Source organism: Nomascus leucogenys, chromosome 24 (assembly GCF_006542625.1).
Source record: "Nomascus leucogenys isolate Asia chromosome 24, Asia_NLE_v1, whole genome shotgun sequence".
Taxonomy (NCBI): Eukaryota; Metazoa; Chordata; class Mammalia; order Primates; family Hylobatidae; genus Nomascus; species Nomascus leucogenys.
The window spans coordinates 21712719-21738891 of NC_044404.1; the positions used below are offsets into that span (position 1 = coordinate 21712719).

Below are 26173 nucleotides of genomic sequence, written 5' to 3' on the forward strand. Positions count from 1 at the left end.
ACGGTGCCCTCCAAGGTCAACAAGTCCAATAGGCCCACTTGACAGATAATATTTAGGGAGGGGAAAGTCCAAGACATGTACTCAATGTATTTCTTGAGCATCTACTACTGTGTGCTTAAAATCACAACTGTCACTTCCAGCTCCCACTATTTTCCCGGCCACATGGGCTGCATTTCACAAAAGAAAAGATCCGAGGTCTTCAGCAACCCTTAACATCAGCCTCTGGAGGATCTGAGACATGCAAGCCTCCGGGTTTTCAGTCCCACAGGGGCTGGGGACCAGAGCCATGTTTCCCGGTCAAGACTCTAACCCCCGTGGAGAAGAGGTGAGTAAGGGGGAACAGCAGGAAATACCCCACCCTCTTCCCACTCATCCGCCCACCTGTGAAAGGGCAGAGGGGAAGGCAGGAGATCAGACACTTGTTCTTTGCAGTCCTCTGTGTCGATTCCTCCCTCCAGCAAGCTCCCTAGCTGTATATGGGAAAGAGACCCCAGCCCAGGGGGGTTTCTCAAACTTCTAAGAGCGCAGGAGCGGTCTGTAGACTCAGATTCAGATTCAGTGGCCCTGGAGCCTGAGATCCCGCATTTATTCAATGAAGCTTCATGGCGTTGCTGGCGCTGCCGGGCTGCAGACATCCTGAGCAGCACTGGTAGAACAAGGCAAGTTGTCAGGGCAGGAGGAAGACTCCTGCAGTATCACGTGCTCACTCACGGCCCACCCGACCTGGGGGCCCTTTGATCTCCTGCCTAGGAATACACCAGGACTATATAGTTGGCTCAAACACTGTAATAAAAAGGCAAGAAGTTGAATGAGGCTGGCCGAGGCGCTTCTGGGGATGGTGGGGAAGGGACTGTGGGGGATAGCAACTGCCCTAGACAGGTATGTCCTGCAGGGCTCTGGTCCTGGGAGATGCTTGGTGAAATACATCCTATTTAGGAAACGCCAACAGAATGCCTATAGACCTTCAAGGGCAGCATGTACTGGGGCTGGCTCATCTTCAGCAGGGGCGGGGCTCACAGATCTCAGAAGTACATGGATTCCAGGATCCTTTTAAGCACCATATCTCCACCCATCCTTTCGCTTTTTTATGCATTGCTCCCTGAATTCAATTCTGAGCACAATCTTCATGCTTCTTGCTTCCCTAACTCCTGTTCCAAAAGGGCCCCTTTCTCCTCCATGCTTTAAGACAGAGACCCTCAATTCTGGCCAGGCATTGCTGATGGTACATCCCAGAGTGCTGAGTGGAGACAAAGGTGTCCCACCTGAGCTGGAGGGAGGGGGCAGATGGAGGCACTGGAGATGCAGAAATGCAGCAAGCCAAGGGGTACAGCTGTGTGACCTCCTTCATGGTCCCATAACCTTCTGGAGTCTGGACCTGCAGACTCCAAGGTCCTTAAGAGCTCAAGAGCCTATTAGCATGGGGGTACTGAATGTCCCCGACCCTGGCTGAGTAGACCAAAGAACGAAGGCTCTTCTATGCCAGGCGTCTCTATTTCTTCTTTATAATCAAGGAGCTTTTCAATTACAGTATTTTCCCCTTTACAGAAAACCTCCCTCAATGCAAGAGGCTTATAATCTCCCATGTGTCCTGGGGGGCACCATTCTGAGACTGTCAGGGGCCCTGGCGAGGAGGCAGCACGTGCCGTAGGGGGCTGGGCACAGAGCTTGGCATGGAGCCTAGCTACTGAGGGGGAAGACTGGACAAAGGCCCTGGAGCTTTGCTTTCCCTGTCCTATTTCAATCCAAACCACTCGGGACTGACCACTCACGCATGGCTGCCTCTGGGCACAAGCCTTGTCTCAGACACTTAATACGTTGCGACCCAGCCACCATCTCTGTGCTCCCGATCACTGAGAAATGAAAGCTGGCTTTAAAAATCTGGCATCCAAAAAGGCTGGAGAACGAAAACATGGGTGGCACCACAGTAAACTCCAACTAATGCAGGAGACTGCAGGTGAGGAAGGGGGGAAGAGTCCTAAAATGCGAATGATGCCTCTTGGAAATAACTCCCCATCTCTGCCCGCCCACTCCTTCCCAGTCAGATCAACTGGGAGAAAAACTGAGATGGGAACTGCCCACCAGAGCAAGTAGGGGAAGAAAACCCCAAAGCAGCGAGTCCTCAAGGTGTGCTGTCCACAGAGCCGCAGGTAAGGTCTAGGAAAGGCCGCAAGGAGGGTGGGCTTCAGGGACGGCTCGGAGCAGAGGACAGTTCCACTCTAACCACAGCAAGGCAGGATGAAGAGTGGCAGTCGGCGCCAGGGCACACGCATCAGGGAAGAGCCAGCAGCCCCCGTCTGGGTGGGAGGCTGCCAAGCTGGTGCAGCAGACGTGGCAGAGACTACCCCTGGGGTTAGAGGTCTTTGGATCATGAATAGTTAGGAAGTCCCTGTGTTGAGGACAAAGAAGAAAAGCCTGAAGGTGGGGACAGTACTGGTCAAACCAAAGTAGTAAAAAGAGCTCTTCCCCAAGGGGCCACGGGAAAACTCCTAACAGATTCCGAAGTAGCCGTTCATTTTTTCTTACTGAGGATGTATCACGTGGGCCGCTGTGGGAATACAGTGGTAAGACGGCCAGAGCCCTGTTCTCAGGGAGCTACGACAGTCTAGCACTAATGAGGTTGATTCATTTGTGGGGGACGGAATGGTTTTAGGTGCAGACATAAAATCCAGCCTGGCCCTAACTCTGGCTTCCAGTACAGGAAATAAACAGTATACTCTAGTTCCAGAACTCCACAGTCTAGCACGACTTGGAGCCTCCTTCATCCAGAGAACAAGAGACATGCTGTGAATGAGTGAGAAGATGCTACAAAAACTCCAGATAAACCAACCGAAGAGGCAGCTCAGAGACTAATAAAACAAGAGGAGTCCTGAGAGGTAGTCCTGTTTGGTAGCTTTCCAAATGTACTGCCTGGAGCTTCCTCAAGGGAGTAGGTGGGTGTGGGAGGAGGCCCCACTATCTCCTTCCACGGAGTTCATGTTTGACAACTTCTACACATCCCACTTCCTTTCAGAGAGAACGCCGAGGCTCAAAGGGGAACAGACTTGTCCAGGATCATAAAAGGAACTGGTTGCAGTTTAGCATTCCCTCGGTTACAAAACACCAGAGCACCAGGGAAAGGAAAACCCAGATAGAATTGTGCAGAGGCCAGTGTGCCAGCAGGCAACAATCCAACCCAGGCAGTGGCTGCGTCGGCCTCCTGGCCTCCCTGGAGTGCGTGCCCCACTTCCTGTGGCTGAGGGCCTGCCTTGCCTGGCAGCACTAACGCAGATTTGGAATTCAAGCAGCCATTCCAGCTGCTGTTATAAGGCTGGCTCCCTCCCTGTCCGAGAGCAATTTCACTTCAAAGGCCCTCCAAGTCCTTGAAAGCAGGGTTTTTTTTTCCTTTCTTTTTTTTAAAAGCATGTTGGGGAGAAACAGATGATGCCCTCTATTTGAGATCAATACAGTAATTATGTTGGACAAGCTCTTAGGGCTGACTTGAGGGGGAATTCACAGCCTCATGAATGAGAAGTGTGAAAGCTCACGGAATGAGAAGGGCCAGCCTGCCACCCGTGTTTCGCTTGTGGGATGCAGCCCATTCCGCAGTAGGATCCCTTTTGCAGCAACCTTGGTCTGGTCTCTGCTGGGTGAGACACAGCAGAAGCCCAATCCACTACAAGCTGGTGCAGGTCCCAATTCTAAAGTCAAACCAGACCAGGAGCGGTGGCTCATGCCTGTAATCCCAGCACATTGGGAGGCCAAGGTGGGCAGATCACTTGAGGTCAGGAGTTCGAGACCAGCCTGGCCAACATGGTGAAACCCCATCTCTACTAAAAATACAAAAATGCTGGGCGCGGTGGCTCATGCCTGTAATCCCAGCACTTTGGGAGGCCGAGGCGGGTGGATCACAAGGTCAAGAGATTGACACCGTCCTGGCCAACATGGTGAAACCCCATCTCTACTAAAAATACAAAAATTAGCTGGGCGTGGTGGCGCGTGCCTGTAGTCCCAGCCACTTGGGAGGCTGAGGAAGGAGAATCGCTTGAACCCTGGAGGCGGAGGTTGCAATGAGCCGAGATTGTGCCACTGTATTCCAGCCTGGGTAAGAGAACAAGACTGTCTCAAAAATTAAAATAAAATAAACTGTCACTTTGAAGAGGTCATACAACTCCTGGCAAGCCACAATTCTGCAACCTCCTCCTTCCTAAAATCTAGTGAGGCTCAAAGAGATACTTAAACCTTACCATATGCAGAAATCTCACATGGTTAGTATCCTGTATTTATCTGATAACTGGTTCTGTCATTTGTTGGGGGAGGGGAGACGTAAGACATAACTGTTTCGTGTACTCTACCCTTGAACGATATTATTCACTAAGTATCACCAGGTAAATAATGAAAAACGCAATTCTCAGACCAGGAAGTGACCTCTGAGCACCAGCCACACGCCTCCGCATGGCTTTGCTTCCCAGTGCCCGCAGAGCCATGCCTCGGCAGCTCGAGACATCTGTTTCTGATGTTCTAAGCAATGACAATCAAAACAACTGAAGCTGCCCCTTTGGGGCAGAAACTGCCCATCACCGAGACGTAAATCTTCAACATGCATTCTAAGCGTGTTTCAAATACCTTTCGACATGACCCTGCAAAAAAAAAAAACACCGAATCGAGAAGGCTTGCAGTTTGGCCATTGGCTTCATTATCCTTATGGGCCAGGAGGAGAGATTTATGTAACAGGATGGTCGAACACCTGTCTAGTTATCATTTTAGCTGGAAGGGCTTGAAGTAAAAGGTAGTTTCTAAAGTTCTCAGAGAAGATGCTCCAGGTAGCTTTGCTAGGTGGTTACAAGACCTCTTTGTGAAGACTTGCAAAACAGATTCCAACAGCATTTCCTCAGAAAGGCAACAGTTTTTCTAAATGCAAAGAAAAATACAAAGCCTTTTACCTCAACAATATTTATTACTGTTTAATCTTCTGAGTGTAGTAAGCAATAATAGCAAATACTGCTATTTTGAGAGATGAAGAAATTAAGGTAAAGCAAGATTAAGTCACTTTTCTTGGTTACAAGATATAAATGGTGAAATTACCTGTAACACAGGTGGCCCAACTTCTACAACTCCACACTTTCAACACTTGCCTATATGTTTCTGTGCTGTCTGGATAGCTAGCAGACTCCTTAGCCCAATTAACAGCCAGAATGGAAAAAAAAAAAAAAATCCAAGGTTTGAGATACATGGGATGGAGAAGTGGTTTTGTCCTCCAATGAGACTGTCTACCTGGCACACAGGACCTGACACAGAAATGTTGCTCATGGAAATCAACAAAGTGCCACCTACCATTTTACAAATGTTTATAATTTGTACTTTAATGAAAAATAGAGGGTTCGAATAATGTTGATAAATCCCCAGCCAGTATTTCTGCCTACAGAATGTCTAGGAGATGGGTGTGTGTGTGTTTTTGGGTGGGGGTGGTGATGCCAGCTTTCAGAATTAGAAATGTTGTTGACAAAACCCTGTACTCTGGGGTGGGGGTGGGAGTATGGGGCGTTATCATAGATGTGCACATTTTTATTTATTTATTTTTTTGGTGACAGGGTCTCGCTCTGTCGCCCAAGCTGAGTGCAGTGGTGTGATCACAGCTCACCACAGCCTCGACCTCCTGGGGTCAAGCAATTATCCTGCCTCAGCCTCCAGAGTAGCTGGGGCCACCGGCATACCTGGCTAATTTTTGTTTTTTTATAGAGATGAAGTCTCACTATGTTTCTCAGGCTGGGAAAATCTTCTTAAAATGAAAACGCTGGCTTTTAATCTGCATGCACTCTGTTCGCAGTCCCGTTAACACTGAATGAGCTGAGGACTAAAGTACCCAAGAGAAAGGATATGATTCTGCCCCATGATTCTGTAACAGGAAAGACAGGCTTTCCTGCTCATTTCGTTGCAGCAGTTTGTTTAGAGAGATTAATCAGCCCTTGGGTTTTTCAAACAGGTTATTCCACCTGAGCATTAGATTCCAATATTAACTAGAGTCTGATGAACAGATCTAGGATCACACAGGCCAACCAAAAGCACATTTAAAATAACCAAAAAATTCACTGTGGATTATGATCCCACAGAAACAAAGGGACACTCATATCTTTTTAATTTGGCAGGAAGGTAACAGTAATTCTAAACAATAGAGTTCATAAATACACAGAAAGATACTTATTCCCCCAGGAAATGAAGACGCCCAAATGCAGCCTATATTTCAGTTCGTTGTGACAATCTGTACCAGTGTAGTATGCTGAACACATTCGTTTGAGATTAAAGAATGGTCAGAAATATAAAGGGGAAAAGACCCAAGCTTCATAATACCTTATACAGGAGACTGATCTAATATTAAAAAGTACACATGCACGCATTAGAACCCCAACACAAAGAGTCTCTGAACTTTTCACAGTCTCAGAAGGCAAATGGACTCCATCTATTCGTAATTACAGACTAAATGAGAATCGGGCTTTAGGTCATACCCTTTACCCGTTTTCCCTGTACCAAGTGAGAAGGGTGGCAATGCAAAGCCATTCAATACAAGCATATGTTTCTTTGCAACTCTGCCTACTATGGGTGGGAGAGGCCCCAGCCCAGGGTTTCAAAGAGCACAGGAGTGGCCTGTGGTTGCAGATTCTGATTCAGCGGGTCTAGGGCCTGAGCTCCTGCCTTTGTAATAAAGCTTCATAGTGTCACTGGAGCCACTGGGCTGCAGTTACTTTCAGCAGTGCTGGCAGAACAAGGCAAGTTGTCAGAGCAGGAGGAAGATGACCCTGAGCCAAGAGCAGACTCTTGCAGGATCACCTGCTCACTCGGTGCCCACCCCACCCCTGGACAGAGATAATAAAGAAGCCAGTACTCAGAGCTGGTACCAGCCTGAAAGATTTACAAAAGGCTGTTATTTCCTAGCACTGCAGGAGGAAAAAATACCTAAGTAACAAATTTCAAAACTGTTGTCAACAGCAAATTGGGGAAAATGTATCACATTTTTGGGGGCTACTAACATGTTTATGTCAATCCCCGAAAAGAACCTTCTCTGGCCAACAAGCTTCTTTGTAAGGAAAAGGAAGCGGCTTCATCAGGCATTGTGTGAACTTTTATAAAAGTCTTTACCTTGGGAAAGAAGTTTGTGTTATTAGTTTTAGGCTCCTGTGTTCATTTCTTTGGGGCTAATAAAACAATGAGATCTAAAAATCAGGATCCATCAGCTCAACTTCAAGTCCTTCCCCTGTGCCAACCTCAAGGCCAGAACAGCTGGTCCCTTGGTTCCGCTTCTAGGATGGTTTCTGAGGGGGCTGTGTGCAGCTCTCACCTTCCCCCATAGGCTCATTAGAGACCCCCTGCCTCCTCAGGGGGCACAGACTGAAGACATAAGAAACACAGAGGGGAAACACAAACACGAAGTTAGAATTTTACCAAATGGCCATAATTACTCTGACAAAAGGAGCTATTCAAAAGGGATGCTGCCAAGGTTAGCGGGTCTTAAATCAAAATCTGCCTTCCCCATCCATGATCTGAGTTCAAATTTTCATGAAAGGGGGAAAAAGCCGTGCACAAACCCAAGGCCAAGAAAAGTGTTAACAAGAGAGATGCCTAAGCTGGCATCTCAGCCACAAACTTACACACAGGTACTCAACAGAGAAAACTTTTTTTTTTTAAAATGAAAAACTCCAGTCTTAAGTTCAATTAAAAAAACCCTTCAATATTCTTAAGAATATTGCTTCGGTTACATGTTGCTAAGAATGATAATCCTGAGTTGGATGGAGAGCACATCCTCATCCACATACTCTTTTCCTTTTTTAAACAATGATCTAAGAGATTCTCTCAGGGCATTTTGGAAGAATGCTTTCAAAAAGAGAACTAAGGTCCCAGAAACAGTGACATGGATGATAGAAGAATAAATTTTATAGAAACCTTGTGTTTGGCCGGGCGCGGTGGCTCACGCCTGTAATCCCAGCACTTTGGGAGGCCGAGGCGGGCGGATCACGAGGTCAGGAGGTCAAGACCATCCTGGCTAACATGGTGAAACCCCGTCTCTACTAAAAATACAAAAAATTAGCCAGGCGTGGTGGCCGGTGCCTGTAATCCCAGCTACTCGGGAGGCTGAGGCAGAATGGCGTGAATCCGGGAGGCGGAGCTTGCAGTGAGCTGAGATTGCGCCACTGCACTCTAGCCTGGGCGACAGAGCGAGACTCCGTCTCAAAAAAAAAAAAAAAAAAAAAAAAAAAAAAGAAACCTTGTGTTATCCAAATGTACTTCAGTCTGATTTACTCTTCTGATAGGTGGTCAGATTTTTTATTTTCAAACGTGCCAGGTACATTTCCCACTTTTGAATAACAGTAAAACCGGAAGAGGATGCTTTCACACATAATAAATGTTCCCGATCCTTTCTGAAATGCACCAAAGCAAAAAGCCTCTGAAGTCAAAAAATGAGACATAATTCCTTGCTCATTGCAGAAGACATGCAGGTGCCCCCTCCTTTACCCAATACCAAGAGACAGACGGCCGGGCAGGTGTAAGGCGGGTGGCGCTACAGCTGACATGGAGAAGAGTCTAAATCTGAAGACACTTTTCCACACTTAGGACAAGTTCTTCACTTTCATGCTTTATTGAAAGTAGAATATGAATCAAAGACAGGCATTGGTAAGCAGGTTATGTCTCTAAAATTACTTTTCGTTCAGAGCAGAATGTTGTCCCATCTACTTGATACAATCCTTTATGGACCAACGCATCTGGTATGAAATTCGAGCAAGGAAATATAACAGAACTTTATTCCCCTCCCACGACTATAAATCTCATATGTAAACATGATTTACTATTACTGCTACTAAACTTGTTCCATCTTTACTTGCCCCCTCCCACCCACCACCCCCCTTAAATATAAAATTGGAAACATTTCCTTCAAGTCTGATGTCCATCAGTGCAATCTGCTTTATTTGACATAAGGCATTTGGGACAGTCACGTTTGAATGGATTTCTGCCTTTTGGAAGGGGCATGTAATGGTTTAATTCTTAAATCCACCTTTGCTTTAATGCCCTAACATGTCAAACTCCTCTTCCCCTCTGGTCATTTCTTAGCAGTCAGCAAGTATTCAAAGATTAATGTCCAAGAAGACCAGTACCTGGGAAAAGAAACACACGTGGAGGGATAGTTGTGAACTACAGATTAAAAGTTCATGGATTCCATTTACCAAGAACACATCATCAACAGGGAGCATCCAGTTTAATAAATGAACACAGCAGCACCTTGGTGTGGGAGGATAAGACAAAATACCAGCAGACTCCAGGCTCTCCGCTAAATCACATTTCTGTTGAAAGCCGTGTGCTTCCTAAGTGTATCTTCACACAAACTAACCAGATTTTATTGATTCTTTCCTTTAATGACCATTTTTCTTTTTTGAGACAGTTTCACTCGTCGCCCAGGCTAGAATGCAGTGGTGCAATCCTGGCTCACTGCAACCTTCATCTCCCAGGTTCAAGCAATTCTCCTGCCTCAGCCTCCCAGGTAGCTGAGATTACAGGTGTGCGCCACCACGCCCGGCTAATTTTTGTATTTTTAGTAGAGATGGGGTTTCACCATGTTGGCCAGACTGGTCTCGAACTCCTGACCTCAAGTGACCCACCCATCTCGACCTCCCAAAGTGCTGGGATTACAGGCGTGAGCCACCATGCCCGGCCAATAACCATTTTTCATAAAGACATTTTTTGCTTTGTTTTGACCCCATCAGGAGTCCCTTTGTAGTGGGGTAACATGCAGACAACAAAGCTGCAGCAAGAAGACGACTTTATTTCGGCCGGTAGATTTGTCTCTCATTTGCTTTAGCAAGGAATACCTGGTATGTGATTCAAAGTCATTCCTTAGCAAAATCACAATCTGCCAGGAGCTTCTGGAGCGGCTCACAAAGAACCAAGACAGCAACAGGAAAATCCGAAAACGTCAGAGGTCTGTATTTGATGACTTCTTGAATATTATCAGTGTGCACAACTACATGGCCCAGAGGTAGTACGAGCACCACCGTGTCTCCTCTTCAAGTAATAATCCAACAAATGCCTTAATGCTAAGTGATTAATTAAATCTTTTCACTGGACCTGATAAAACCTGACAAATTCTTGTACCACTAATTCTTAATAGTTACACACAAACTGTTTTGCTCTAGGAGGGGACTTGATAGGAAGAACTGGGAAAAGGTTAAAAATAAATCTTGAAATGCCACTAGCTAATTTCCCAACCTCCCATAAAACGAGAAAGGGAAGGCCAAATGGACATCCAGCAAGAAACAGTTCTAACACACAGGCCCCAGCTGAGGCCCCATCTGAGGCCTGAGTGTTGAAAAAGATAATGAAGAAGCTTGAGTAAGAAATGCATTTAACTAAAATTAATTTCAGTCATGAGACTCAGATTGGATTAAAATTTAAAATCAAATTATAGCCTTCGCTTTAACAGAAAATTACAGGATGACTCTGACATTCATGAACAAAACATGACAAATGTAACTTACCTTTAAACCCTTCTTCTGGCATACAAACTGAAAAAAAGAAAAAAAAAATAATTCCAAATTGAAAAGATTGTCGTGACAGACAGTAATAAGATCGCTTCAATGCTTAAAGACAAAAGTTTAAAATAACTTTTGATTACCTTAGTCACCTGTAATAATCATCTTTGAAGTTAACGGATGTTATTAATCTCAGAAGAATCTTTGTTTCTGTTTTTATCAAAGCAATACGTATGCATCATTTAAAAAGTCAAATACCGACAGGACAAGGTTTGTAACTAGGGCACACCTTGTGCACGACTCTAGGAGTGGCCTGGGGGGAAGCCATGTAACTGACTCCTCCAGAGCTGTGTCTCTCCCCTTCCTCCTCCCATTCCTAAGTTCTGGAAGAAGTCACTTTTGACTCACATAGCAGCTTCTTCTGGTATTTAGCCTATTTCTAAATAACATGCTTTTCATAATTTTATTTATTTACTTTTTTTTTTTGAGAGGGAGTCTAGCTCTGTCACTCAGGCTGGAGTGCAGTGGCATGATCTCGGCTCACTGCAACCTCTGCTTCCTGGGTTCAAGCAATTCTCCGGCCTCAGCCTCCCAAGTAGCTGGGACTACAGGCGCCCGCCACCACGCCTGGCTAATTTTTGTATTTGTAGTAGAGACAGGGTTTCACCACGTTGGCCAGGCTGGTTTCGAACTCTTGACCTCAAGTGATCTGCCCACCATGGCCTCCCAAAGTGATGGGATTACAGGGGTGGGCCATCGTGCCTGGCCTACTTCATAATTTTAGATAAAATCTAGTAAATTATTCAGTGAGGGATACAAACAGCTGTTTTACCGCTTACATAGCACCCGCCCCTGCCCCATCCTCCTGATGAAGTGGTGTTTGTTGTTGTTAAGCCAGTCTCCAGCGCTGGCATTACTTTTTACGCCATTAATACTGGTCAATACTACGTGGTATGACTTGGTCTTTCTGGGCTTGGTAACTACTGAATTACTGATGAGCTTCATTTCCTCTTTATTTATCTCCAATTCACGTGTAAATTCTTAAAGACCTGTAACCTCTTGAAGACAGTCATCATCCCTTCCACTTTTCCTTGTGGCATCCCTTCCCGAAGCTCGCATCCTACCACTCCAATATGGATCAGGTGTCTTCGCTGCCTGCTGAAGAACAGCAGTTCTGAGACTTCCCTTCACCATCTTCTAGGGCATCTTATCCTAGGCTGATCCCCTATTTACTGGGTCCACTGCTGCCTTCTTTCTTGATTTAATGTTTAAGAAGAACACATCCTCACACAGTATCATGGCAGATGGTGCATGACAGATCAATCTTTTGAGGCCTTGAATATGCTCAAGGGGCCATCAGATGTGAGGGTTACAGGCTTCTCGATTGGAACTCGCTTTCCCTCAGGATCTTGTGGGCACTGCTCGATTATCTCGTCTTCCTGACTTCATCCTGTGAATTTGACTGGCTTTCCCTCCTCTTCTAGATGCTTTCATGACCTTCTTACCATTAGTTTTTTACTTACTATATCAAACCCAGGGTACAATCATTTTTTACATTTCCATGAACTCTTTTCTATGCTCCAAATGTTCCTTTTATATAGTTCCTCTTCCTACTGTTTGCTTTTTTTTGTTTTTTGCCATTATTTATAGGTTATTTTCCAGCTTTATTATGCTTCCTATGCTATTTCCTCGACATATCTTGGTCCCAGGCTCTCATTCCTCAACTATCTGGCTGCTCATATCCACCTAAGTATGAGGTACTAAAAAGATTTCTGGGCCGGGCGCAGTAGCTCATGCCTGTAATCTCAGCACGTTGGAAGGCCAAGGCAGGCGGATCATGAGGTCAGGAGCTCCAGAGCAGCCTGGACAACATAGTGAAACCCTGTCCCTACTAAAAATACAAAAATTAGCTGGGCATGGTGGCAGGTGCCTGCAGTCCCAGCTATTTGGGAGGCTGAGGCCGAAGAATCGCTTCAACCCAGGAAGGGGAGACTGCAGTGAGCCGAGATCACGCCACTGCACTCCAGCTTGGGCAACAGTAAGACTCCATCTCAGAAAAAAAAAAAAAAGATGTCTGAAAGCTCTGTTCAGTGGGCACTGGTGGGATTGACTAAAGGGTGCCTGGGACATGAGCCAGCTTTAAAAAAAAATACAAACGAGGCCATGTGCAATAGCTCACATCTGTAATCCAAGCACTTTGGGAGGCCAAGATGGACAGATCACCTGAGGACAGGAATTTGAGACCAGCCTGGCCAATATAATGAAACCCCATCTCTACCAAAAATAAAAAAGTTAGCCAGGCACGGTGGCGCATGCCTATAGTCCCAGCTACTCAGGAGGCTGAGCCAGGAGAATCACTTGAACCCTGGAGGCGGAGGTTGCAGTGAGCCATACTGCACTCCAGCCTGGGTGACAGAATGAGACTCCATGTCAAAAAAATAAAAAATAAAAACCAAACATAATATTTGTACATATTTATGGGGAACAGGTGATATTTTGATACATGCATACAGTGTATAATGATCACATCAGGGTATTTAGTATATCCATCACCTTGAATATTATTTCTTCTTTTTTGAGACAGGGTCTCAATCTGTCACCCAGGCTTGAGTGTAGTGGCATGATCACAGCTCACTGCAGCCTCCAACTCCCGGGCTAAAGCAATCTACCCACCTCAGCCTCCCAAGTATCTGAGACCACAGGTGCGAGCCACCATGCCTGGCTATTTTTTTAAATTTGTAGTAGAAACAGGGTCTCACTATGTTGCCCAGGTTGGTCCTGAACTCTTGGGTTCAAGTGATCCACTGTGCCCGGCCTATCATTTCTTTGTGTTGGGAACATTGCATTATCTTTTCTTCTAGCTCTTTTGAAATATACAACATATCACCCTACTGTGCTACTGAATACAGAACTTAATTCTTTCTATCAAATTGTATGTTTGTACCCCTTAACCAACCTCCCTTCATATGGCCCCTTTCCCATCCACTCATAACTATCATTCTACAGCCAAAAGATCAGCTTTTTTAGCTCCTACATATGAGTGAGAAAATACAGTATTGTCTTTCTGAGCCTGGCTTATTTCACTTAACGTAATGTCCTCCAGTTCCATCCATGTTGCTGCAAATGACCGGATTTCATTTTTTTTTGTTTTTTTTTGAGTCGGAGTCTCGCTCTGTCGCCCAGGCTGGAGTGCAGTGGTGCAATCTCGGCTCACTGCAAGCTCTGCCTCCCGGGTTCACGCCATTCTCCTGCCTCAGCCTTTCCGAGTAGCTGGGACTACAGGCGCCCGCCACCATGCCCGGCTAATTTTTTTGTATTTTTAGTAGAGACGGGGTTTCACCGTGGTCTCGATCTCCTGACCTCGTGATCCGCCCGCCTCAGCCTCTCAAAGTGCTGGGATTACAAGCGTGAGCCACTGGGCCCAGCGATTTCGTTTTTTTAATGGCTGAATAATAGTATCCCATTGTATGGCTACATATAAATATAACATATCAATGCATCTACTGATGGACATGTAGGTTGATTCCATACCTTGGCTGTTGTGAACAGTGCTGCAATAAACATGAGAGTGCAGATATCCTTTTGATATACTGATTTCTTTTCCTTTGGATAAATACCACTAGTGGGATTGCTGGATCATATGGTAGTTATATTTTTAGTTTTTTGAGAAACTTCCATACTGTTTTCCATAATGGCTGTACTAATTTACATTCCCACCAAAAGTGTGTAAGAATTCCCTTTTCTCTGCATCCTAGCTACATGTTATTGTCTTTTTGATAATAGCCATGCTAACTGATAAGATGGTATCTCACTGTGATTTTGATTTGCATTTCCCTGACGATGCTGAGCATCTTTCATACACCTGTTGGTCATGTTTATGTCTTCTTTTGAGAAATGTCTATTCAGGTCTGTTGCTTACTGCTTAATGAGATTATATTTTCTCCCATTCTACAGGTTGTCTCTTCAACTCTTCTGATTATTTCCTTTGCTGTGCAGAAGCTTTTTAGTTTAATATAGTCCATTTGGTTATTTTTGGTTTTGTTCTCTGTGCTTTGAGGTCTCAGCTAAAATCTCTGTCTAGACCAATGTTTGACAGCATTTCCCCCATATTGAATTCTAGCAATTTCATAGTTTCAAGTCTTACATTTAAGTCTTTAATCCATTTTGAGTTGATTTTAATATATAGTGAGAGACAGAGGTCTAGTCTCATTTTTCTGTATATGGATATCCAGTTTTCCCAGCAAAATTTAGTGAAGAGGGTGCCCTTTCCCCAGTGTATGTTCTTGGTGCCTTTGTCATAAATTAGTTAGCTGTAAATACATGAATTTATTTTTGGGTTCTTTATTCTGTTCCATTGTCCTATGTTTTTATACCAATACCATGCTGTTTAGGTTACCATAGCTTTGTAGTGTATTTTGAAACCAGTAGCATGATGCCTCCAGCTTTGTTCTTTTTGCTGAGGATTGATTTGGCTATTCAGGGTCTTTTGTGGTTCCATACGAATTTTAGGATTGTGTTTTTCTATTTCTGTGAGGAATGTCATTGGTATTTTGACAGGAATTGCATTTAATCTGCAGGTTATTTTGGGTAATATGGTCATTTTAACAATATTAATTCTGATCCATGAGCACAGGATGTCTTTCCATTTGTTTGTGTCTTTCAATTTCTTACATTAGTGTTTTGTAGTTTTCCTTATAGAGGTCTTTCACCTTCTCTGTTAAATTTATTCCTAGGTATTTAATCTTACTTTTTTTGTAGCTATTATTATTGGAATTGTTTTCTTTTTTTTTTTTTTTTGAGATGGAGTCTCTCTGTCATCCAGACTAGAGAGTGCAGTGCTGCGATCTTGGCTCACTGCACCTGCTGGGTTCAAGCAATTCTCCTGCCTCAGCCTCCCTAGTAACTGGGATTACAGCATGCGCTACCACGCCTGGCTAATTTTTGTAATTTTAGTAGAGACGGGGTTTCGCCATGTTGGCCAGGCTGGTCACGAACTCCTGACTTCAACTGCTCCACTTGCCTCACCCTCCCAAAGTGCTAGGATTACAGGCATGAGCCACTGCGCCCAGCTGCTTTCTTGATTTCTTTTTTGGCTAGTTCTTATTGGTGTATAGTAATGCTGCTAATTTTTATATGTTGATTTTTGTTAGGCAAACATGATAATCACTACACTACAGAAACTCACTTTGTACACTGATTTTTGTATCCTGCAATTTTACTGAATGTTTATCAGTTGTCATAAGAGTGTTTTGGTGGTGTCTTTAGGTTTTTCTACATATATGAGATCATGTCAGCCTGGCATGGTGGCTCATGTCTGTAATCATAGCATTTTGGGAGGCCCAGGTGGCCGGATCACAGGGGGCCAGGAGTTCGGGACCAGCCTGGCCAATATGGGAAATCCTCATCTCTAGTAAAAATACAAAAATTAGCTGGGTGTCATGGCACGTGCCTGTAGTCCCAGCTACTCAGGAGTCTGAGGCACAAGAATTGCTTGAACCCAGAAGTGGTGGTTGCAGTGAGCTGAGATGGTGCCACTGCACTCCAGCCTCGGCAACAGAGACTCTGGTTTTTTTTTGTTTTTTTGTTTTTTTTTTTAAAAAGCATGTCATCTGCAAAGAGGGACCATTTGACTTCCTCTTTTCCAATTTTGCATGCTTTTTACTTATTTATATTACCTAATTGCTCTTGCTAGGACTTCCAATACTATGTTGAATAAGAGTGGTGAAAATGGCTCTCCTTGTCTATTTCAGTTCTTAGAGGAAAGGCTTTAAGCTTTTCGCCATTAGGTATGATGTCAGCTGTGGGTTTCTCACATATGGCCTTTATTATATTGAGGTATGTTCCTTCTGTACTTAATTTGTTGAGAGTTTTTACCATGAAGGGATGTTGAATTTTATCAAATGCTTTTTGTCTATTAAGATGATCATATGATTTTTGTCCTTCATTCTGCTGATGTGATGTATTTATTTGCATATGTTGAACCATCCTTGCACGCCTGGGAGAAATCTCACTTGATCATACAGAACCAGACTTTTTACATCCATTGGTTATTTTCTTGACTAGTTTCCCTGGAAAGAAATCCTTTCCCACCTGGAGGAGGGTAAGTAATGGGCTGCCCAAATTTGAGCAAAGGGCTAAGAGATGGTCTCCTATTTGGTATAGGCTTCGTTCCCACCTTTCTAGTTTAATTTTTCCAAGTGTGGAAACACGTAATTCTGGGTGCCCATCTGAGGTCCAGGTGGAGATGGGGAAGTGACAAGGATGTGAAGGGTAGGGAGTTGTCTAACTGCTACTTATACAGTTTTCCAAACAAGTATCGTGTTATCTTGTTTTTAGGCTCACAATTCATTCCCACCTTCAGAGGTACCTGGCCTCTAATTTGTGTGTGCCTGTCTGGGGCACTGCAATTTGACTTATCTTTGCTTCTTGTTGACCTCCTCCATAGGCAGAGCTCACATTTATTTCAGTTTCCTCAGGTTAGCTTTCCAAGTTTTTGTAGATGTCTTTCCCTCCTTTCTATGATCTTTTAAGACAATGTATTCTACTGTAACAACATGTGGAAGCGTTTTTCAAGGTTCAAAGTAAAAGCATTGTACACTAAAGCTTCAATATCTAAAATCCCACCTCCGTCTAACACCTAATCAGCAGATTCCTAAAACAAATTCATCTTTACCTTGCATGACATCATCCATTGCAGCATAATCTGCAATTGGTTCATCAGCCTAGAAAACAAATGAAGACAATTCAAAACCACAAGGGAGTGGGAGCCTGAAATTTGAAGTATGGCCCATGATTCAACTACTGATACTGCTACAAGACACAAACACACTGTCCAGTAGAGAACTCAGTTTGAGCCACAGTCAGCGGTGTCCAGGTTTAACAGTGGATGCCCTGCTGGCTATGGGTCTAGAGTCAACACCTCAGAAATGGTATACCGTGTGTGAAGAGGAAAGGCAGAGGGGACTATTTTCCCATTCTTAAAGACACCTTTAGACATGGAAATGTTTAGACACCCTGGGGTTACTAAAGACTGATTAAACCAATGTGAGCTAAGATACTGGTAGTGGCAGTGAGGGGTACAAATAAAAAGTTAGACTGGTCCTCTCAGAATACCAATTAGGTTAAAATTATACTTTTGTCCCACTTCACCAGCAAGAACAAGATACCCATTTCCTTTTTAGGAGGAAGCTTATGATATCTGAGCTTATGATGAGGTTAGCTGCAAGGATAATGAGGCCAATGACCAGTACAGACTCTAGCTGCCCATGTGAAGTACAAACCGTTCAACAATACAGGCTGTTTTAGGACTTCAGACAGGATCATCAGGATCTAGCAACTCAATGTGTTTTCAAAACCATTTCAAAGAACCTATACTTCCAGGAAATGCAGAATGTTAAACAGAGGGAGGGGTTAGGTGGTGGGATGAGGGGTGTGTGTGCATGGATGGGGTAGATAGGGGTCTGCCTCATCATTCCAGGGCCTAACTTTATCACACCAGAACTGGGGCTCCAAGGTTTGAAAAGTATACATTTCACAGTTCAAAATAAAAAACCTGAACAATGATTCTACCACACGATGTGGTGGTATTTGGCACAGCAGGGATTCTTTTGGTCAAGAAGAAACAAAAGAGGCAATGGGAAGCAACTAAGTTAGGCCCTTAGGGAGGGCAGAATTGGGCAAATGAGGCTGGTTCAATGACTTTTCTTTCTTTTTGAGACGGAGTCTCCCTCTGTTGCCCAAGCTGGAGTGCGGTGGTGCGATCTCGGCTCACTGCAACCTCCACCTCCCGAGTTCACACCATTCTCCTGTCTCAGCCTCCCAAGTAGCTGGGATCACAGGTGCCCACCACCACGCTTGGCTAATTTTCTTGTATTTTTAGTAGAGATGGGGTTTCACCATGCTGGCCACGCTGGTCTCGAACTCCTGACCTCGTGATCCGCCCACCTCAACCTCCCAAAGTGTTGGAATTACAGGCGTGAGCCACCGCGCCCAGTGAAAGTAGGGGCTTCTAAGACACTGTCAAAGAAAAGACACTGTCAAAGAAAAGTCACTGAGGCCTGGTGCAGTGGCTCACGCCTGTAATCCCAGCACTTTGGGAGGTGAGGTGGGCAGATCACCTGAGGTCAGGAGTTTAAGACCAGCTTGGCCAACATGGCGAAACCCTGTCTCTACTAAAAATACAAAAAATTGGCCGGGTGTGGTGGCACACGCCTGTAATCCCAGATACTCGGGAGGCCAAGGCAAGAGAACTGCTTGAACCTGGGAGGCGGAGGTTGCAGTGAGCCGAGATTGTGCCACTGCACTCCAGCCTGGGCAACACAGCAAGACTCCATCTCAAAAAAAAAAAAAAAAGAAGCCCCTACTTTCCACATCTACTAAATCCAAAACCAATTTCCATGCTTGGATAGAATCCCATTAAGTCGTGTATTTTGACTGTTGTGACAGAACCTCGTGTTTTACCCTTGTTTCCTAGCTTGGCTGGCTAGCACTTTTGAACCAAAAGGAAAAGAGGAGATACTTTAATACTATGATGTATGGTTAAGTAATTCTGCTGAACCGGAAGTTAGAGAAAAGGTTACAGAGGAGGCCAAATCTACTTTTAACTAAGAAAAACTATGAAAATCTCAGCAGAGATAGATTTTAAAGTATAAAATAAGTTACTATTTGCACTGGTCACAAGTCTATCGTCTATCTATTTTTTGCTTTTTTTTTTTTCTGTGGGGGCAGCATTTCAAATTAAGTTGCAGACATCAGTATCATTAGTGTGGTTTTAAGAACAGATCCATCTAGTCCAAAAAAAGGAAAAAAAAAAAAAAAAAAAGCCGGCGGGGAGCGGGTTGGAGGGAGGGGACACCACAGAAACTTTGTGACCTGAGACCAGATCACTCAGCTTTCCCCTTTGGAATGACAGTAAATCCTCAGTGTTCAGAGGGCCACAACCCAATATCACTCCCTTCCCCCCAGTCTGAAGGGAATGAAAACTAGATCTGTATCTGGAGAAGAATGGGGGCCCTTGTGACAGAAAATCAAACGGGAAAAATCAGGTGTGGAGCTTAGCAGTTGGGTGAGTGGGATTTATACCACTGCTCTGCCCTACCAAGGAACAGGAAAGTAATGATGTACCCTGATCCCACAAAGGCATAGAAACTGATCTAGGAGATCCAGGAAAGGCCAAGGAAAGCCTTCACTTTCACCTTCTCAGGGTACTAGCAGTTGCTGATGCTGTGGCATAACATCACCTACTATAACACACAAGAACAAGATATGATGATGTCCTGACCTCCTCTAAGTCTCCTGGGGCTCAGCCAGAGCTGGGCTGAGCTGCAAAAACCCATAGCAGTCATTTACCACTACCCTCTGCTAAAGACCCAAGGCATTCTTTAACCACCATTTCACACAGTTTACACATAGTTATGTAACATGTAAAACCTTGAGTTCTTCAGCTAAGGAGCTGTTTACTTACCTTCAATAAAATGACAGATTCAGGAATGACGCCAAGGGTGCCTAGGGTGGCACAGTCATCACTTAAAATCTTTCCATCAATCGACAAATTCTGGTCAAAAGGAGCAACTGAAAATGCATGCATGATCTGTGCCAATATAAAAGAGACAAAGTCCATATAATGCAAAATGCTAAGACTTATACCCTATTTAAATAAATTATGCAAGGATTCTTAAAAAAAAAAAAACAAACAAAAAGGCTTCAGAGTACAAAACCACTATTGCTTACAGTCAGCCTACTTGTTATACTCCTACTGAGGCTATCGTCCCTATATATCCAGGAACATCCTTAAGAGGTCTGGTAGAGTATTAGGAAACAATTACACATATAGATGCGCTTGTTCCTTACCTTACCAGCTTCCCAAGGATGGAGGTGTGGGGAAATAAAATGAGTAAAAAGTGGGGCTGGGCTGATGGCTACTCTGAGGCTTGGGCAAGGTCATCATTGTCACCTGATCTTTCCTAGGCCCCATATCCTTTCATCAACAAGTCAAGTCCAAATTCTTTCTTTTCTTTTTTTTTTTTTTTTTTTTTGTTGAGACAGGGTCTCACTCTGTCACCCAGGCTGGAGTGCAGTGGCGTGATCATGGCTCATTGCAGCCTTGAACTCCCAGGCTCAAGGGATCTTCCCACCTAAGCCTTCTGAGTAGCTGAGACTACAGATACGTGCCACCATATCTGGCTGATTTTTTTTTTTTTTTTTTGTAGACATGAGGTCTTGCTATGTTGCCCAGGCTGGCCTCAAACTCTTAGACTCAAGCAATCCTCCCAGCTTAGCCTCCCGAAGTGCAAAGATTACAGGCATGAGCCACTGCACCTGGCCCAAAATTCTTTCTTAAAACCATCTTTAAATTCTCTCTTTTGTTCTTATTCCTTTAGCAAATGGCCTGGGGTATATAATTCAGACTTTGGAACTGTCACATATTCTTAGACTGAGTTTTGTCTCTAGGAAGCAAAATATGAATTTCTCAAGGGTAGGCACTATACGCCCCACCCCAGTTCTGGCCAAGTGTTAAAAATTAAATACGGCTGGGTGCAGTGGCTCACGCCTGTAATCCCAACACTTTGGGAGGCGGAGGCGGATGGATCACCTGAGGTCAGGAGTTTGAGACCAGCCTGACCAACATGGTGAAACCCCGTCTCTACTAAAAATACAAAATTAGCTGGGCGTGGTGGCGCATGCCTGTAATCTCAGCTACTCAAGAGGCTGAGGCCAGAGAATTGCCTGAACCCAGGAGATGGAGGTTGTGGTGAGCTGAGATCGCGCCATTGCACTCCAGCCTGTACAACAAGAGCAAAACTCCCATCTCAAAAAAAAAAAAAAATTAAATACATTCCAGATGAGTGTGGTGGCTCATGCTTGTAATACCAGCACTTTGGGAGGCTGAGGCAGGTGGATCACCTGAGGTCAGGAGTTCAAGACCAGCCTGGCCAACATGGCAAAACCCTATCTCTACTAAAAATACAAAAATTAGCTGGGAGTAGTGCACCTGTAATCCTAGCTACTTGGGAGGCTGAGGCAGGAGAATCACTTGAACCTGGGAAGCAGAGGTTGCAGTAAGCCGAGATTACACCACTGCACTCCAGCCTGGGTGAAAGAGCAAGACATTGTCTCAAAAATAAATCATACATACATTCCAAAATACTGGTATACATAATATTTAAATGTTTTTACAAATTCCGAAAGGTTTGTTTTTTAAATTTTATCATTTCTGGGTCACGTTTACCTCTGGAGGGCAAGTAGAAGTTGGGCTCAGAGAGGCAAACACAGGTAACCTTCAATGACACTGTTCTAATTCTTAACTCGGTAGACAAGTTCAAGAATATTCATATTAGTATGCTTTTTAACTTACCCATAAAATGCATGCTTTACATGTATCTTATACCAACACCCATGATGTCATGGGAAAACCATTCTGCCCTTTCCTGCACTCTATTCTTTGGATGTGGAAAGACAAAATGAGCCTCACAAATCAACCCTGAACTGTGTGTGTAACAGGGCCCAAGAGCTTGACAGGCCAGCGTGATGGGGACCAGAAAAGTGATTTTAATAATGGCACCAAAGACAAATAAGAACAAGGATAACAGCACTGGCCTCCTCCCTAACTGCTGGGACAGAATCTTACCTGGATTTTTCAAAAGAACATTAGCGCCCGAAAAGCAGGCAGGGATGGACTAGCCAGATATCTGTGGCTAGCAATGAAAAGTGCACTGGCATCATCAATGGTCTTCATGAAGCAATAAGCAGGAGTACTGACAGGACAGTTCTATCCAAGCCAGTTCAGCATGCAAACATCAAGCACAGGCATATCCAGCCCTACACCAGCAAATGTTCCGGAACCATGAAGATTGAGCAGAGCTACGGTGGATGTGTGTGATGCTATAACTTAACATGGATAACATCACAGCTGCTGGACTGTAGAGATGCTTGTTCATGCCCCTAAATGCTAAGTGTTTTTGTACTACCCTATAAAACTGGACAAATAGCAAATACCTCTAGACACAAGTGCCACAACTGAGGGGCTGACGTTCGCATATTATATTCTGAGAACGGACAAGGACATTGAGATGCTGTCAACAACTAACGAAGCATTTATTAAGAAGCTACCGTGTGTCAAGTACTGTTCTAGGTGTTGATAATATAAAAGTGAATAATCCCGCCCTGGAGGGGTTCCCAGGAGTGAGGTCAAGACAAAGTTGTGAGGATGGTAGCAGAAGGTATGTGCAGGATCTAGCGAGCACAGGGGGACAGTCAGTTCCATGAAAGGGGCCAAGACAGGTTTCACAGAAGAGTCAATATGAAAGATGAACACATGCTTCTAGTGAGAAGATGGAACAGGCCAACCGAGGCAGGGAGGCCTACGGTAAAATAATCCTTAAACTCTAAGTGCTAGGAGAATGCTTGAGCATAAAGAACATGATAGAGGTCTGCTTAACAAGTAGATGTGGCATTCCTGGTCTATGGAGCTTAACAGGAGCCATGAAAACTCTGTTGCTATCAGGGAATGGCTCTCCTCTGCTTGTGATGGTGTGTGGGGCTGAAAAAAGAAAATACAGAAGCAATCGCCTCAGCTGCCAGCCATGTCACCTCTGTGCCAAAATATTCTACTTTCTCAGGCAGGCAATACCACCCACCCACTAAAGATCTATCTTTGGGAAAATGAAATAAATAATACAACTAAACACTGCACATCTTTTGAGAAAGGAGATGAACAAATTGTACTTCATTAACCTCATGGGATCAAAGGTGGATGAATTACTGATTAGACACAGCAAGGTTTGTAATGTTTCAAGCAAACCTTACAAACTCTGATGCTATCCACACTGCCAGGCAAATAGGCTCACATCTAGTTGAAGCTTTACAAGCTCCCACCACTATGTAGCGAGGGGAAAGACCTTCCACTGCCTTTTCTTTGACTCTGTTTGGCCCACAGTGGTCCCTGAAGCAAGAGTGGGAGATGAGAGAGCCATTCAGGAAGAGCACCTCTGGGGGCTGTGTGAACAGCTGCCATCTTCGGGCAGGTACGTGCTCCCAGATGGAAGGGTTAATTCTGCTGACTTCTGGTTTATTCTTCAAAAATCATAGTCCATAATAAAAGCAGCACAGGCTTTAAAAAATGTCTTTATGCACAGGGGCTCTTTCTGTAATTTAAAGGTTTTGAATGTTCGAGGTTTCCCAGTGACAGGCAGAAAGCCAGTGATAGAAACAAGGTTTCTTAGATTTAAAAGGTACAATAACAGAGTAAAGATATTATGCCAACACACTTATTTTCAGAGCCATGGGTTCAACCAAGGGAAATACTGTTGTTAGGACAATCTGGAATACATAACACCCTCAAAGGAGGCCTGTACTTTTGCCTCAATTACAATGATAAATATCAGCAACAAGAAAAATGTGTAACCAGTAAACTATGCCACATAAAAGTAGCAAAGGAGGAAATTTGGTCAACTTTTTGGATATCTATCAGTGACTGAAACAGATTAGGGGCCAGATTTTTTCATGGACATCTTGAATTTATCAGTTCCTTCTGCCTAGGGTTTGAGATTTACCACTGGAATGCTTATTTATAGTACTTCAGTATCGATACGAAGAAATAACAGTATCATGAAACCATTTCATAATGCCTGCACTACAGCCGTGGAACTGATTTGTAAAGCAATGCATGCTTTGGGGGGGATGGAGAGGACATATCTAAAATAAATCTATATCACAATTTGGAACACATCACTGGATAAAGAAAGGTAAAGATAATTTTAAAACTCTATCAAGGCCGGGCGCGGTGGCTCACACCTGTAATCTCAGCACTTTGGGAGGCTGAGGCGGGTGGAAAACGAGGTAAGGAGTTCAAGACCAGCCTGGCCAAGATGGTGAAACCCTGTCTCTACTAAAAATACAAAAATTGGCTGGGTGTGGTGGCACGCACCTGTAATCCCAGCTACTCAGGAGGCTGAGGCAGAGAACCGCTTGAACCTGGGAGGCGGAAGTTGCAGTGAGCCAAGACGGCACCACTGCACTCCGGCCTGGGCGATAGAGTGAGGCTCCGTCTCACAAAAAAAACACAAAACAACAAAAAAAAACCCTCTATCAAACAGATTTATCTGCCACCAAAAATACTGTGACAGCCTAGTGAATAAGCAATCACTAATCGCTAATAATAAGCTGCCTTTTATCTCCCATTAAATTTCACAGCAGTTCCTGGTAACAGGCACCAATACCTATTAAGTGGTCAAAGAAAAGCATACAGCACAATAAAGTGAGAGAACAGTTACCCTGGCACAACCTTGACATGTGACAAATTAAGTGGTTCCCAATGTTTCTCATTATTGGAAAGCTATTGCAGAACCAGCCCAAGTTTCCAGAATCCAAAATTCACTTTCATCTTCACAAAAAGATTTTTGGCTATTTTGAAAACTTTAAGTCTTTTGGAAAAAGCACAGATACATACATATATGTAAATACAGGTGGAAAGCAGGAATTCATAAAGGCCTTCTTAAGTCCAGAGCAAACTTGAACAAATGTTTTCCTCACCTGAATTTTCAATTCTTTTAATGTCTGATTAGCAGAAACGAGAAGTGCTTTCTCACCACGAACTTTTCTATGTCGCATACTTCGGCGAATAACTTGCTTTTGATAGGCTATATAATTTTGATGGGATATCTTTTGCCGCTTTGTTCCACCATTGCTCTATAATGAAGATTGGAAATGAAGAAAGCACTGAAATTAAACATAATGTGACCCTTGCTCATGAAGTTTTTCAGGTAAACAAAAGCTGTTTACTTACTGGTCCCTTAACCATTTGAAATTCAATGTAAACAATGAGTAGAGACTAACAAGACCTTCTTGGCAGGCTCACATATAATTGATAAAAGAAAATAATGAGTAATACATACCTCTAAGTGCATATAACCAGTTTAAATGTTTGTTACAAGAGACATTTAAGGTTTGGTGAGGGGGCTCACACCTATAATCCCAGGAGTTCAAGACCAGCCTAGGCAACATATTAAGACCCACCTCGACCAAAAATTAGCCAGGAGTGGTGGCATGAGCCTGTAGTCCCAGCTACTTGGAGGCTGAGGCAGGAGGATCATTTGAGCCCAGTAGTTCCAGGCTGCAGTGAGCTACAATCGCACCACTGGACTCCAGTCTGCGGACAGAGTGAGACTCTGTCTCTTTTATAAAAAAGACCTGACATCAGAAAAACATAATAAACTGAAAAACTTCAGGATTACAAAATTTAGTTCACGAACAACCTGAATTTTAAACATTTTCTTCTCTTCTTGAGAATGACATGGAAACTAAGTATAAACTGCTGTGAATTTAAAAATAAAACATTAAAATAAAAAAATCAAACTTAATTTGACTAAAAACAAGACTTTACCACTTGTTCTAATGGCAAAATATACAGCCTCACTCATAAAATATTCTTGCAAAAATGTTATACCGGAATGTAATCAAACATTTATGCCCACCTTTCAATTTACAGAAACTGGAATATAGGGGATATAATAAATTAAAATAAGCAACATAAAGAAGCAATCAGCCAAATACAGAACATGGAACAATCTAAAAGAAATCAAGCTGGTCCAAGTTCAATGTCAAGAAGGCAAAGAGCCGGGCATGGTGGCTCACGCCTGTAATCCCAACACTCTGGGAGGCTGAGGTGGGCAGATGACCTGAGGTCA

The 26173-nt window shown here is 43.9% G+C and overlaps 1 protein-coding gene across 4 annotated transcripts in view; it reads right to left on the reverse strand.

Annotated features, from left to right (window-relative positions):
- Positions 1-8581: 8581 nt before the first annotated feature.
- The window catches only part of USP48 (ubiquitin specific peptidase 48), a 107259-nt gene continuing 89667 nt past the window's right edge, over positions 8582-26173 (reverse strand). For all 4 annotated transcript variants that reach the window (XM_030805365.1, XM_030805366.1, XM_012498556.2 and 1 more), the window contains 5 exons: positions 25020-25175; positions 19954-20079; positions 17164-17212; positions 10497-10523; positions 8582-9119 (listed from right to left, as the gene is read on the reverse strand). In XM_030805365.1, coding sequence (XP_030661225.1) covers positions 9097-9119; positions 10497-10523; positions 17164-17212; positions 19954-20079; positions 25020-25175 — 381 coding nt within the window. In that variant the 3' untranslated portion in view covers positions 8582-9096. The remainder of the gene's footprint in view (positions 9120-10496; positions 10524-17163; positions 17213-19953; positions 20080-25019; positions 25176-26173) is intronic.